This window comes from Nuphar pumila, chromosome 2, assembly GCF_984573655.1.
Source record: "Nuphar pumila chromosome 2, dmNupPumi1.hap1.1, whole genome shotgun sequence".
Taxonomy (NCBI): domain Eukaryota; kingdom Viridiplantae; phylum Streptophyta; class Magnoliopsida; order Nymphaeales; family Nymphaeaceae; genus Nuphar; species Nuphar pumila.
In genome coordinates, this window is record NC_143250.1 from 90019151 (window position 1) to 90032847 (window position 13697).

The 13697-nt window shown below is 36.7% G+C and overlaps 1 protein-coding gene across 1 annotated transcript; it reads right to left on the reverse strand.

Moving 5' to 3' along the window:
- Nucleotides 1-10146: 10146 nt before the first annotated feature.
- Nucleotides 10147-11464, reverse strand: LOC149846038 (small ribosomal subunit protein uS8z/uS8w). Its single transcript, XM_089996128.1, has 4 exons — nucleotides 11319-11464; nucleotides 10877-11019; nucleotides 10603-10763; nucleotides 10147-10411 (listed from the first exon to the last, which is right to left on the reverse strand). The coding sequence occupies exons 2-4, from the start codon at nucleotides 11007-11009 to the stop codon at nucleotides 10313-10315; spliced, it is 393 nt and encodes a 130-aa protein (XP_089852254.1). The 5' UTR covers nucleotides 11010-11019; nucleotides 11319-11464; the 3' UTR covers nucleotides 10147-10312.
- Nucleotides 11465-13697: the final 2233 nt, after the last annotated feature.

The following is a 13697-nucleotide window of genomic DNA, read 5'->3' on the forward strand; positions in this document are numbered from 1 at the left end:
CCGGTCCAAACGGGGCAAGGCGGTGTGGGGCCCCATTTCTCCCCGGTCCACTGCCATCCCTAAAGGCATAATAGTTATTTTACTAACAGGGATTGGGGACGGGGTGGGGTGGGGAAAAGCATAAGTCCATCCCCGCACGGGTTTTGATTTTAACCTTCATCCATGCCTCCATTCCCGGTCAAAACGGGGCGAGGCGGAGCAGGGCGCCGTTTTCCCCTGGTCCACTGCCATCCCTAACAACAAAACAGAGCTTTGATAATAGTGGGTGGGAGCCTTGATAAGTATTGGTTGGCTCACCAAACCTGAATTATGCAACAAGACTTGCAAACTTTGACTTTTGAATTTTGATAGATCTTAAGAGATGTTGGATGTTCGATGTGCAACTCCAATGATATGAACAAATTTGTACCTTGAGCATGAGTATGAAAGTGTAAAGTACTTAATCAACCTGATTGAGGTCTTTCAACCATAAGTGAGTTAATTATGCACAGGAGGGCTTCCACAAGAACTAGGAAGCTAAAGACATGAGACCATAGTTACCGGAGGCACTTAGACTGAGAAGTGAGAATCGTGATTACATTATTATAGCTAAATGCTGTGAAAAGCGTTGAGGTGTACCACCCAAATATCAAGAGAGGTGTAAGCCTCAAGGCGTAAAGCATAAGCCACACAAATAAATAATTAAAAACTTATAAAAATTAAAAAAAAAACTTGAAAAACAAAACTAAATAAGCAAATAGAGAATTCATAATAAATATAGAAAGGTCCAAAAGGACCAAAACCAATATCTAGCAATAACACCAAGGTAATAACTTGATCTATCTAAGTATCTAACAAAATAAAATATGAGCATTCGACCAAAGAATAAGTAATAAAATCACTAAGCACATAAAAATACATCCTTGAATCCACCACACTCTACACAAACACACTTATAAAACAGATGCAGATACACTTTTAAATACACAGCAATTACTTATAGAGTAGATTTTAGTAAATTTTTTATACAACCCAATCCACAATGCTATCTCAAAAATCAAGCAAGTACATGGTTTGATACATAGAAAAAGAAACATCCAAGGCAAAGCATAAGGCCACCATGTGCACAATAGTGGGAAAAATACATCAGGCATAGATGTTAAAATGTAAAACTGTACATATATGTATATATAATAATATTATATTATTATATATATATATAAATACATTTTTAATTTCTTTCTTTTTTGTATTTTTTTTCCTTTATTTTTATTTTTTGTCTTTATGTCATCTAGTTCAGTTTGAACTAGAATGACTGTTGCTAGTCAAGTCCTGTCCAGACTTGACTAGCAATAGAGCTGTTGGACTGACACATTCCAACAGCTCTTAATAGAGCTGTTGGACTGTGCCCAACAGCTCTATTGAGTCCTCTTTCAGCTGTGTATATAAAGGGGTGCAGCCCCTCTTGTATTTCACTCCAATGCTTCTTAAGCAATTGGTTTTTCATATCAATAAAGAATACATTTTTATTTTTATTTTGTTTCCAGTTATACCCTTTTTAAGGGTTATGCTTTAGTGTCATTCTTGACACTTGCTCTTGTTAATCAAAGCTCGTGTTTCGAAGATCCCCATTTCATTTCATGGTATCAGAGCCGCGGAAGTACTAAATCTTGAGGAAAAGCTGCCTCGGTTTCCGTGCCCGTTTGCAAAAGTGTTCGCCACTTGAAGAGAAGTGTTTTATCACTTCATTGGAGAAGATTTCACATCTTGTTGTATTGTTTTTTTTTTCTTTCTTTCTCATTTTCCTTCTTGTTTCTCTTCTATCCCTATTCTTTCTCTCCTTGTAATCGATGGATGACAATGATAAAGTCACCATCATGCCTATGAAACTAAGCGATACGAACTATGTAACATGGGCTTCAATCATGAAGCACCATATATGGGGAAAAGGCTTATGGGGGATTGTGGATGGTTCCGATTCGGAACCTAAGCTATCTCTTACTAAAAAGGAGGTAGATAAAGACGTCCCTCTATCGGAAGAAGAGAAAATCAAGGCTATTGCCTCATACGAGAAGAAATGGAAAGAATGGAGAATATCTCATGCGAAGATAATGTCATGGCTTATCAATAGCGTTGACATTAAAAAATGCTCAAGTCTTGCCAAATTTGATCATGCCGATAAGGCATGGGAATACCTTAAGAATATGTATTCCCTTAAAGATATTGCACACGTGTGCAACCTCCAAGAAAAAGTTCGAATGATGACACAAGGAGACAAAACTATTCGTGAATATTACAATGGGTTGTCCGAACTTTGGGAAGAACTTTCCCTTTTAGAACCAAAGTGGCATTGTGCCGAAGACATCGAGCTTCGTCAGAAACAACTCGATGTTGAACATTTTTACCAGTTTATCACTGGATTAAGGCCGGAATTTGAAACCACTAAATCGGCCCTACTTCACCGGGGAAAAATTCCTTCTATTGTTGAAACTATTGAAGAGTTAACAATGGAAGAAAATCGTCTCCGAAAAGGTTCTTTAAAAATTGAAGATGATTCTGTTTTAGCCGTGTCTAGACCAGGGAATCATGTTCGATCATATAGGCCTCCTCACTTTAACCGACAAAATGGTGACTATGATAAGAAGAAAGTTATTTGTCATCACTGTCATGAACCGGGACACTACAGGCCACAATGTCCCAAACTTAAGGAGCTGAGAGAAAAAAGAGCTGCAATTGCTGGATCAGAGCCTAAAGATCAGGATGCACCAGTTTCCCTAGCCCAACTAATGGAGATCCTTCAGCCTCTCATCAAAGGTGCCTCTTCCTCATCTGAAGCTTCAATCGGCGCAGCAGCCTCATCTTTTTCTGATTTAGGTAAAATTTCTTGGCTTCTTGACTCTGGTGCATCTTTTCATATGACCCCAAATAATCAAAGTCTATCCAAATGTGTTAAAAATAAAACAAGTGTGTCAAAGGTCTTTACTGCTGATGGGACTTCTCTTGAAATAGAAGGAATAGGAGATTTTGAAAAAATTTATAAAACAAAAATTTTTTTTATTCCAGAAATTAGACATGTTCCCAAATTAAATTAGAATGGAGAATATCTCATGCGAAGATAATGTCATGGCTTATCAATAGCGTTGACATTAAAAAATGCTCAAGTCTTGCCAAATTTGATCATGCCGATAAGGCATGGGAATACCTTAAGAATATGTATTCCCTTAAAGATATTGCACACGTGTGCGGTCTCCAAGAAAAAGTTCGAATGATGACACAAGGAGACAAAACTATTCGTGAATATTACAATGGGTTGTGCGAACTTTGGGAAGAACTTTCCCTTTTAGAACCAAAGTGGCATTGTGCCGAAGACATCGAGCTTCGTCAGAAACAACTCGATGTTGAACATTTTTACCAGTTTATCACTGGATTAAGGCCGGAATTTGAAACCACTAAATCGGCCCTACTTCACCAGGGAAAAATTCCTTCTATTGTTGAAACTATTGAAGAGTTAACAATGGAAGAAAATCGTCTCCGAAAAGGTTCTTTAAAAATTGAAGATGATTCTGTTTTAGCCGTGTCTAGACCAGGGAATCATGTTCGATCATATAGGCCTCCTCACTTTAACCGACAAAATGGTGACTATGATAAGAAGAAAGTTATTTGTCATCACTGTCATGAACCGGGACACTACAGGCCACAATGTCCCAAACTTAAAGAACTGAGAGAAAAAAGAGCTGCAATTGCTGGATCAGAGCCTAAAGATCAGGATGCACCAATTTCCCTAGCCCAACTAATGGAGATCCTTCAGCCTCTCATCAAAGGTGCCTCTTCCTCATCTGAAGCTTCAACCGGCGTAGCAGCCTCATCTTTTTCTGATTTGGGTAAAATTTCTTGGCTTCTTGACTATGGTGCATCTTTTCATATGACCCCAAATAATCAAAGTCTATCCAAATGTGTTAAAAATAAAACAAGTGTGTCAAAGGTCTTTACTGCTGATGGGACTTCTCTTGAAATAGAAGGAATAGGAGATTTTGAAAAAATTTATAAAACAAAAATTTTTTTTATTCCAGAAATTAGACATGTTCCCAAATTAAATTTAAATCTTTTATCTGTATCTCAAATTTCTGATTATGGGTGTAATATTTTTTTTTCTTCTCATGGTTGTTGGGTACAGGATCGCCAGTCAGGCAAGCTGATTGGGGAAGGCCATAGAGAAGGAGGACTCTATTACATGGATTTTTTGGAAATGCCGAAGAAAGCTTTTTGTTATAATATTCAAAAAATAGAGTTGGAACTGTGGCATAAGAGACTTGGTCACCCACATATAGCCAAAATCCAACATTTTCCAAATCTAGGGAAATTTTGTAACTCTGAATCATTTGATTGTAAAGATTGTATTCTCGGCAAAATGAAAAGATTACCATTTCAGAACAGAACCTTTTTCTCTTCAAGACCACTTGAATTAATACACTCGGATGTTTGGGGTCCTGCACCAGTAATTTCTAAAGGAGGATTTGTTTACTATGTTATTTTTGTCGATGATTTCTCCCGACATACGTGGATGTACTTTCTCAAACATAAGTCTGAAGTATTTTCATACTTTCAAACTTTTCATAATATGGTTAAAAACAAATTTCAAAATGATATTACTATTTTTCGCACAGATTCAGGGGGAGAGTTTTTATTCACAGATTTTCAAAATTATCTTAAATTGCATGGCATCACACATCAAAGATCTTGTCCTTATACACCTCAACAAAATGGACTGGCAGAACGAAAACATCGCCATATTATAGAAACCACTAGAACTTTATTAATAGCAAATCAAGTCCCTAAAGACTTTTGGGCAGAAGCTGCCTTAACTGCCACCTATCTCATTAATAGGATGCCATCTTCTTCGTTACAAAATATCACTCCCATTGAAAAACTTATGAACATTTCTCCAGACTACTCTAGATTAAGAATATTTGGGTGCAAATGTTTCATATTTACTGACAAAAATGATAAACTTTCCCCTCGTGCGATTCCCTGTGCCTTTTTAGGATATGCTGAAAACCAGAAAGGTTATAGATGTTTTAACTTCAAAAATAATAAACTATATGTGTCTAGAAATGTTTCCTTTCTTGAAAAGGAGAGCTTCTTTGATTTTAGAAAATTAAAAGACGTCACTGAGTACTCCTTTTTGCTAGATCTAACATCAACATCTGATGAATATGACCTTAATTGTAACTTTGATGATGATCCAAGAATTATTGATCTTAATGTTGAAAATGAAGAAGTTCATAGAGATACTAGTATTCAATATTCCAGGCGACAAGAGTCTAATACTCCATGTGCACTTGAGAAATATTCTAACATTCCAACTAGACAATCATCCCGAATCTCGAGGCTTCCAAAAAAGTTTGTATCATACGAGTCTTTCTCACCCACATATAGGGCAGTTATTGCATTAATTCACTCATATGAAGAACCATCCACATATTTTCAAGCAAAAAATGATATCAAATGGATAGAAGCCATGAAAGTTGAATTAGATGCACTTGAAAAGGCTTCTACATGGAATATTCAAGATCTTCCTCTAGGGAAGAAAACTATAGGATGTCGATGGGTTTATAAAATTAAAACCAAGAGTGATGGTACTCTTGAAAGATATAAAGCCCGTTTAGTAGCCAAAGGTTATGCCCAAGAATATGGGATTGATTATGAAGAAACATTTGCTCCGGTGGCTCGTATGACTACTGTCCGAACCTTAATTGCCTTAGCTTCTATCAAAAAATGGTCTATTTTTCAAATGGATGTCAAAAATGCTTTTTTAAATGGAAAGCTAGTTGAAGAAGTATATATGGAACCCCCTCCTGGTCTAAGTATTCCTAAGGGTAAAGTTCTTCGCTTAGAAAAAGCTCTTTATGGACTTAAACAAGCACCAAAAGCTTGGTATGATAGGTTTAGTCGTGTTATGATTGATATTGGTTTTCAATTCTGTTTAACTGACACTGCTTTGTTTATTAAGAATTCTGATGCAGGGATCATTGTGCTTCTTCTCTATGTGGATGATATGATCATCACTGGAAGCGATAAACAGGGAGTTGAAACAATCAAAACACTTCTTAAATCTCATTTTGAAATGACTGATTTGGGCTTGTTGAGATATTTTTTAGGCATTGAAGTTGCTTATTCTCCTAGAGAATATTTATTATCTCAGACTAAATTTGCTTTTGATATTGTTTTCAGGTCTGGTATTACTGATGATAAGAAAGTTGACACTCCAGAAGTTGTTAATGTTAAAATGAAGATTGATGATGGAGAACTTCTTGCAGACCCTACTCCTTACAGACAGCTTGTCGGGGCACTTTCCTATCTATCCATTACCAGACCAGATATAGCACATGTTGTTCATACAGCAAGTCAATTTCAACATGCTCCTACTTCTGTTCATATGGGAGCAGTCATGCGTATTATCAGATACATCAAGTCCTCTCTTTCACGAGGACTTTTCTTATCTTCCTCCTCTTCTCTTGATTTAATTGCATATACTGATGCTGGTTGGGGAGGTGATCCCAATAACAGACATTCAACCACTGGCTTTTGTGTCTTTTTAGGGGAATCATTAATCTCGTGGAGGTGTAAAAAGCAGCAGAAGGTATCTCTCTCATCCACCGAAGCTGAATACAGAGCCATGGCAACCACGACCATGGAAGTAGTTTGGCTCCGACGACTGCTTGCTGACATGGGAGTTGAAGCAACAAAGGCTTCACAAATGTGTTGTGACAACAAAAGTGCGATCTACATTGCCAGTAACAGAACATTCCACGAACGCACCAAACACATCGAAATGGATTGTCACTACGTCAGAGAGGAATATCTACACGGGATAATTGATCTGCCATATGTCACTTCAGAATATCAGTTAGCAGACCTCTTTACAAAGCCTCTCGCTGCTCCCCGATTTCACTTTCTCTTAGACAAACTTTGGCTCATTGTACCGTAAGTTTGAGGGGGAGTGTTAAAATGTAAAACTGTACATATATGTATATATAATAATATTATATTATTATATATATATATAAATACATTTTTAATTTCTTTCTTTTTTGTATTTTTTTTCCTTTATTTTTATTTTTTGTCTTTATGTCATCTAGTTCAGTTTGAACTAGAATGACTGTTGCTAGTCAAGTCCTGTCCAGACTTGACTAGCAATAGAGCTGTTGGACTGACACATTCCAACAGCTCTAAATAGAGCTGTTGGACTGTGCCCAACAGCTCTATTGAGTCCTCTTTCAGCTGTGTATATAAAGGGGTGCAGCCCCTCTTGTATTTCACTCCAATGCTTCTTAAGCAATTGGTTTTTCATATCAATAAAGAATACATTTTTATTTTAATTTTGTTTCCAGTTGTACCCTTTTTAAGGGTTATGCTTTAGTGTCATTCTTGACACTTGCTCTTGTTAATCAAAGCTCGTGTTTCGAAGATCCCCATTTCATTTCAATAGAATCATAAGATTGTTGCAACAAGTGATCCAATTATGATATGCAACCACCACACTCAAATTTATAGGATTTTCTACAAATCTCAACATATATCAGGAAAACCCCAAAAAAATGAAAATAAAATGGGAAAAATTATAGAAACATAAATATGAAAAAAAAATAATAAAGCAACTATTCAGGGCAAAACAGAGAGGTGGAAGAAAGAAAGAAAAGGAAAATAAGAAAAAAGGAAAGAAGAGATACAGGAAAAATAGAGGAGAGACGAAGAGAAGGAAAGGAAAAAAATAAATAAAGGCAAAAAGAAAAGAAGGAAGAAAGAAAGAAGGGAGGAAAGAAGAAGAAGAAGGCAGAAAGAAAAAAAATAAGTCGAACAAAGAAAGAAAGGAACAAAGAAAAAAAAAAGTAAAAAGAAAGAAGAGAGAGGGAGAGGCATACCTTTGTCGGAAACCTCATCATTTTGCCAGAAGTGGTCGCAGGAAACCCTCATCACCCCGGAAGTGGTCACCCAAACCCTCGCTGCCATTGAGGAGAAGCGTCAAGAGGGGAAAGGTTTGGGAGGGAGCCCCACCTATAGGGCCCACTCCCTTTCATTCATTTTGTTTGTCAATTTCCATCAAATGGGGGCTTTGAATAAAATCCCCCATTTGATCAGCCTTATAAGAGGTGAACACCTCACCTTTTGACGCTCACCTCAAAAAGAGGTGTGACCTATGCGCTTTAGGGGTGCGCCTCATAGCAAAAGGGAGCTCGCCTAAAGGTGAGGCACGCTGTTTGCACCTCAAGGCAAGCTTTTAATAACATTGTTATAGCTTCATATAACATACATAAAACAGGGTTGTCACAAGAACTAAGGGCTCAAGACATCATACCACAGCTACTGTAAGAATTGAGACTAACTAGGGAACCCAATTCCTAGGAAGCAGGAAGCAAAGGTGTTGCCAAACCCGATTCCCATGACTGGGAATCCCGATTCTCAGTTAAAACACTATTTGGACATTGGATTTTTTTCATAAAATGATAGTGATATAAGTATGACACTATGCAGATGTAAGATTTTTTGTTTTACATGCATGGGATATCAATGTATTTGTACGGATCTATAAAACACTTTCTGCCATTAGTATATCTTTTTATTACTCAAAAGTATCATATAGTAGCTAACATATGTTGTTAAGATTAGTTGAAGTTTCTTAGATTTATAATATATGTGATAAAGTATGTGTAAATTGCTGCACAAATTATTTCATAATTTTAATGTTTGGCATCCAAAGCAAGATAATTAAGTTTTTTTTTGGATACTTTGCACTTTTGTTGGATCTATGTGTGTGAATCTCTTAAGTAATCAAGAGATCGTTTCAAATAGGATGATGTAGTTCTGACTGTGATCTTCATTTCATAAAAATTTTCTTCTCACCTCCATCAATTTATCAATAATTTACATGATTGTCAATCGCCTCCTAAACAATTCTCCATATCGCATCTTACTTCTCACTTCCCTAACCCACTAAAGGTTTAAAATGGGTGATTCCCTCTCTGCTTTCCATTTTTAATTCCCAATCTGGCTACTATTCATTAGACTCCATGGAGGACAGATTTCTATGAAGCATAAGTTCTACCCTGGCAATCGGAAAATTACACAACTTGCATACCCAAGATAAACAACGGGCCATAGTTTGATTCAAACAGGAAAATTGGAAAAGAACCATCAATATGTAAATGGCATTGTTGAATGCAAAACCATAAAGCTGAGTAATTTAAGAGGCTTAGCCATAGACAAATTGCTGACCATTCAGGGAAAATCAAGGGCAACCAGGATGGATCAACAAAAGGAATGCCAATATAATATGACTCTAGAAATCCCTAATTCACACAACATGATTAACACAATATCTCACTTCCTATCATAACAGGCCACAGTTCCTTGAAGAATGTCATATGTAGGAAGTACATCAAATGCACATGTTGCATCAAAGGAGGAGACATTCAAAAGAAAAGAACTAAAGTGTCAATTGTTTTGACACAACCTCAACCAAAAGGCAATGTCACATCCATAAAACATTAGCTATTATCAGCTGCATAAGCTAATGAATTTGCATGCAGAGGACACTCTCAAAAATCCCTGCACTAAATTCTGAAAAATATCCAAAATTTCATACACTTTTGAGCACAGAGGTACCTTAAACATTGAATTGTGGGACATTATGAACGATCACAAAATGAATTCCTTTATCAAAATGGAAATCACTGCCTAAAGATTAGAAAAATATGTTGAAGAGTACAGAGGTACCTAAAACATTGAATCACGGGACATTATGAAAGGTCATAAGATGAGTTCCTTTATCAAAATGGGAAGCAATGCCTAAATATATGAAAAAATATGTTGAATAGTCAAAGTTGCTGATTTCATATGACCAGGTTCTCTATTGAAGGACATGCAGAATTACCACTTTGCCTACTCCATGAAAGAACTCCCTCAAATGTTGCACATGTATATAAAAAGCATATTGTGTTGTTTAAAATTTGATTTTTTGATGAAATCAAGATAATGCCAACAATGTAAATTGCTTTTGCAACTTAGACGACCAACCAGTTTTCCCTCAAAGTCTATCTTTAACAGATTACTAAGTTTTAGAACAAAAGCAAATCGCAACACTGAGATCAAGCCCCATTACCACGTAAATTAGCACCACAACAAATTCATCTTTAAAATAGCATTAATAAAAGTATTGACAAACACAAATAATATCAAATTGAATAGTGCATATCAAAATTGAACATCCAAAACAATTACGAGTCTCGCTTATAGAAACAAAAAAGGCAGGTGAATGTTTAACTCGCAGAAGATCCTAGTAGAAAAATCCCAAGACCTTGCCACCAACATTCTTTCTCCTTGCTTCCTCATGATCCATGATGCCCGCTGATGTAGTCAAAACGATGTAACCAAACTGCAAGCAAATAAGATGCAGCAGACAATTCACCATGAAGTATGAACCACTTCAAAGAAAAATAATAAAAATCCATCCGGAAAACACACCAACTATGACCAAAGATGAAAGAAATCATATACAACTGTTTGTACGCACAAACACATACACGAAGTAGCAATTATAACAACTCAAGGAGAGGCTTTAATTACCTGTCTCGAAGGAAGCAAACGAGCAGTCCATGACTCAATCTCCTTCACTCCAATATCAAAACGAGGACTGATCACTCCACACTTGTTCAGCCTCCCATTCAACTCCACAACAATCTTGTTTGCCCTGTGGTCATCCACAACTTCAAACTCCCCAATGTAACCTTCAAAAGGAGAAAAACCCAACACACTATCAATATCGATCCTGGATCTAAAACGTAAATAAATAAAAACTACAAGGAGACCATGCTCCGTCAATCAATATCTACTTGCTCACCGTGCTTCTGCATCACCAGAAGAAACTTGATGATAACTTTCGACGAGGGCCGAATCAAGACTTGTCGCTTTCCCCTCTTCTCAGCGTTGTACATGCTCTTAAGAGCATCATTCAAAACACTGATTCTCACCATCTTGAGAAGCCTGAGGGTAAATCACACAACATCAACAATCCCTATGCACCCAACAAATGAAAAATCCCCGGCTAAAAACCCTCCCAAAATCCCATTTCTAGGAAAGAAACCTAAACACCTCTAAGCAACTCAAATCTACACCGAAATAAATAGATTTTTAGGGTTTCTAAACTAATGAAAAAGCGAAAGTAAGATTCCCAAAAAGATTTCGAAAACCAGGAGTCGGGAAAAAAGAAAGAAACCATGAAATTGAAGGCCTACGGTAGACAAATAACAAGATCAAAATGAAGAAAAAAGAGAGTCCCAAACCTGCTTGAAGGAGCTCCCGGGAACGCTCGAGAGAGAAGAGAATGCCGAGCGGACGCCTAAAACCTGAGCCTCTTGGAGAAATAGGGAAGAGAAGCTGACGATTAGGGTTTTTGTTGGACGAATAGTAACACCCTTCGCTTTGGTGCAAAAGTTCGATAACTTCCTCTCCTTTTAAAGAAAAAGGCAACGATGTCCTAAACGTTGCCCCGTGGTTCAAAAGAGACTCGAATACGTGTACACAGGGCCTATATAACGTAGATGAGCTAGCATCCCGTGACGTAGATTGTAGAGATGTGGACTAGGCAAGGTTTGGTCCGAACTCCCCAGAATTGACTAGGTCAGATTTGGTTGGGTTGGGTCTAGTGGGTATATAAGCTTAACTTCTTGTCGCATTACTTAGGTCCTGGCTACACCAACCTTATTGTCACATCCGATTTTAGGGGAACTGAAACGAGCAAAGCGGGATAATAAAGTTCAGACCCGATATTTCTTACATAATGCGATTTGTGTCAGCCGCAACAAGGGATGCAAACGGGTCGGATCCAGGTGATATGTTAAAACACAGTATTTTTGTGTTTTGAAATCACCACCATTCATTATCTTGATCTTTATGTAAGCATGACATCAGCACTTTCCATGAGCCCCACTGCGGACCATGGATGGTGGTGATTTCAAAACACAAAAAATTTGTGGTTTGACATATCACTTCATCCAACCTCAGCTCGGCTTAGTTCATCTTGCAATGAACAATTTTAGGATCAACGCCAATGTATAGTTAGGCATATACAATCTATCAGGATTGGAAGGAAAAGCACAATAGAGCCACGCTACAAGAAAACATTTCATTATCGACCATAAAAAATAGTGACTATAATTTATCATAGTCAATAATAAACTAATCCTAATGATAAATAGTCGTCGCTTTTATCCCATCGGTAATATGAATAAGAATGCTCAAAAGATCGAGACTAAATATTGTGTACAGAATCAGATTCACTCAATCGGACCAAACCGGTATGGGTGTGAACCCAAACTAGGTCGAGTCTAACCAAGACCGACTCGGTTTGATTCAGTCAGTTCTTTGTTTGGATTTGGTTTGATCTAGACTAGACCAAACCAAATCTGGGTCCAATTTGATCCATTTGGTCTAAATTGATCCAAGTTAAACCGGATCCAGACAAAAATTAAGTATAGATCTGGTATAAAGTAGATGAGACAATGCTGAATCTAGGTTATAATTGAATCTAGATCGAGTTCAAGACTCTTTAGATCAGTTTTAGATCCAATAAGTAGTTGGATCTAGATCTAACTCATAGCTGAATAAATCAATTATGGAGCTAGATCAAAACTGGGTCTGAATCCAGTCAGACAATTCTAGATCTAAATTAGAGCTGAATCTGAATCTAACTCATAGCTGGATGGATAAGTTCTGGATCCATATCAAAATTGGGTCTAGATCTAGATCAAAACTAGATCTAGATTTGAATCCAGTTTATGATTTATTATGAATTTGGATAATCCAATTGAGTTTTTAAACCAAACCCAGATGGGTTGAGACTAGGTTCAGTAAACCTAGTACTATAAACTTAAACCAAACTTTTTTTGACCTAGGATGAGTCAAGTCAAATCAATAGAGTTGAAATGACCAAATTACTCTTATATGTACCCAATATTCGATTAAGTAAAATAGGCATAACTTTGCACTTCGAACTCAGAATTGAGTGAGGTTTTATACATTGAACTCGTATTGTAGAAGAGAATCTTTCTGTCCTATGGTTTTGGCCAAATCAAGGGCACAAAAATCAAGGTCTGACGAGTCAACTTATGAGAATTATTTTGATAATTTTATCAAAATATAAAAAAGGTACGTGTATTAATATGAACATGCGTGTGTGATGATCAGATTTTATTGTTAGAGCCACTTGAGACTTGATTGGGATCAGTGTACAACATTCATACTTGAGATAAAGGATATTATAAGTAATCTTAATTATGAACAAATCATATTGTGTTGCATGTTATTATTGTTATTGTATATTCGCATGTTTAGAAATATAAATCTTAAGTGTGAACATGATATGTATAGAATGTAGAAAGTGATTGTTTTATGATAACATATTTATGTTATAATCTTCAAATAACATGCATTGTGATTAACCTTGAATCCTTTGAATATGGTTGTGTTATTTGAATTTTATATTGTGATTAGCATGCTTAATCCCTTAAATCCCAGAAGCGGTGACCTGTTGAAAGGGTTACCTAGTTCACGACTACAGTGCAACCACTATGGAGAGTGGGCCACTAGTGATTTAATAGCGTAGAGACTCTACTTCGTTGCATGCTTAGTATGATACAAAGTGTAAACCCTAATGTCAATCT

Excerpts from the sequence above, each read along its gene's own strand:
- LOC149846038 (XM_089996128.1), bottom strand. The coding sequence starts at position 11,009 with ATGGTGAGAATCAGTGTTTTGAATGATGCTCTTAAGAGCATGTACAAC. Across the intron at positions 10,764-10,876 it reads TCTGGTGATGCAGAAGCACG|GTTACATTGGGGAGTTTGAA; the intron begins GTGAGCAAGTAG and ends CTCCTTTTGAAG. Across the intron at positions 10,412-10,602 it reads GTTTGCTTCCTTCGAGACAG|TTTGGTTACATCGTTTTGAC; the intron begins GTAATTAAAGCC and ends ATTTGCTTGCAG.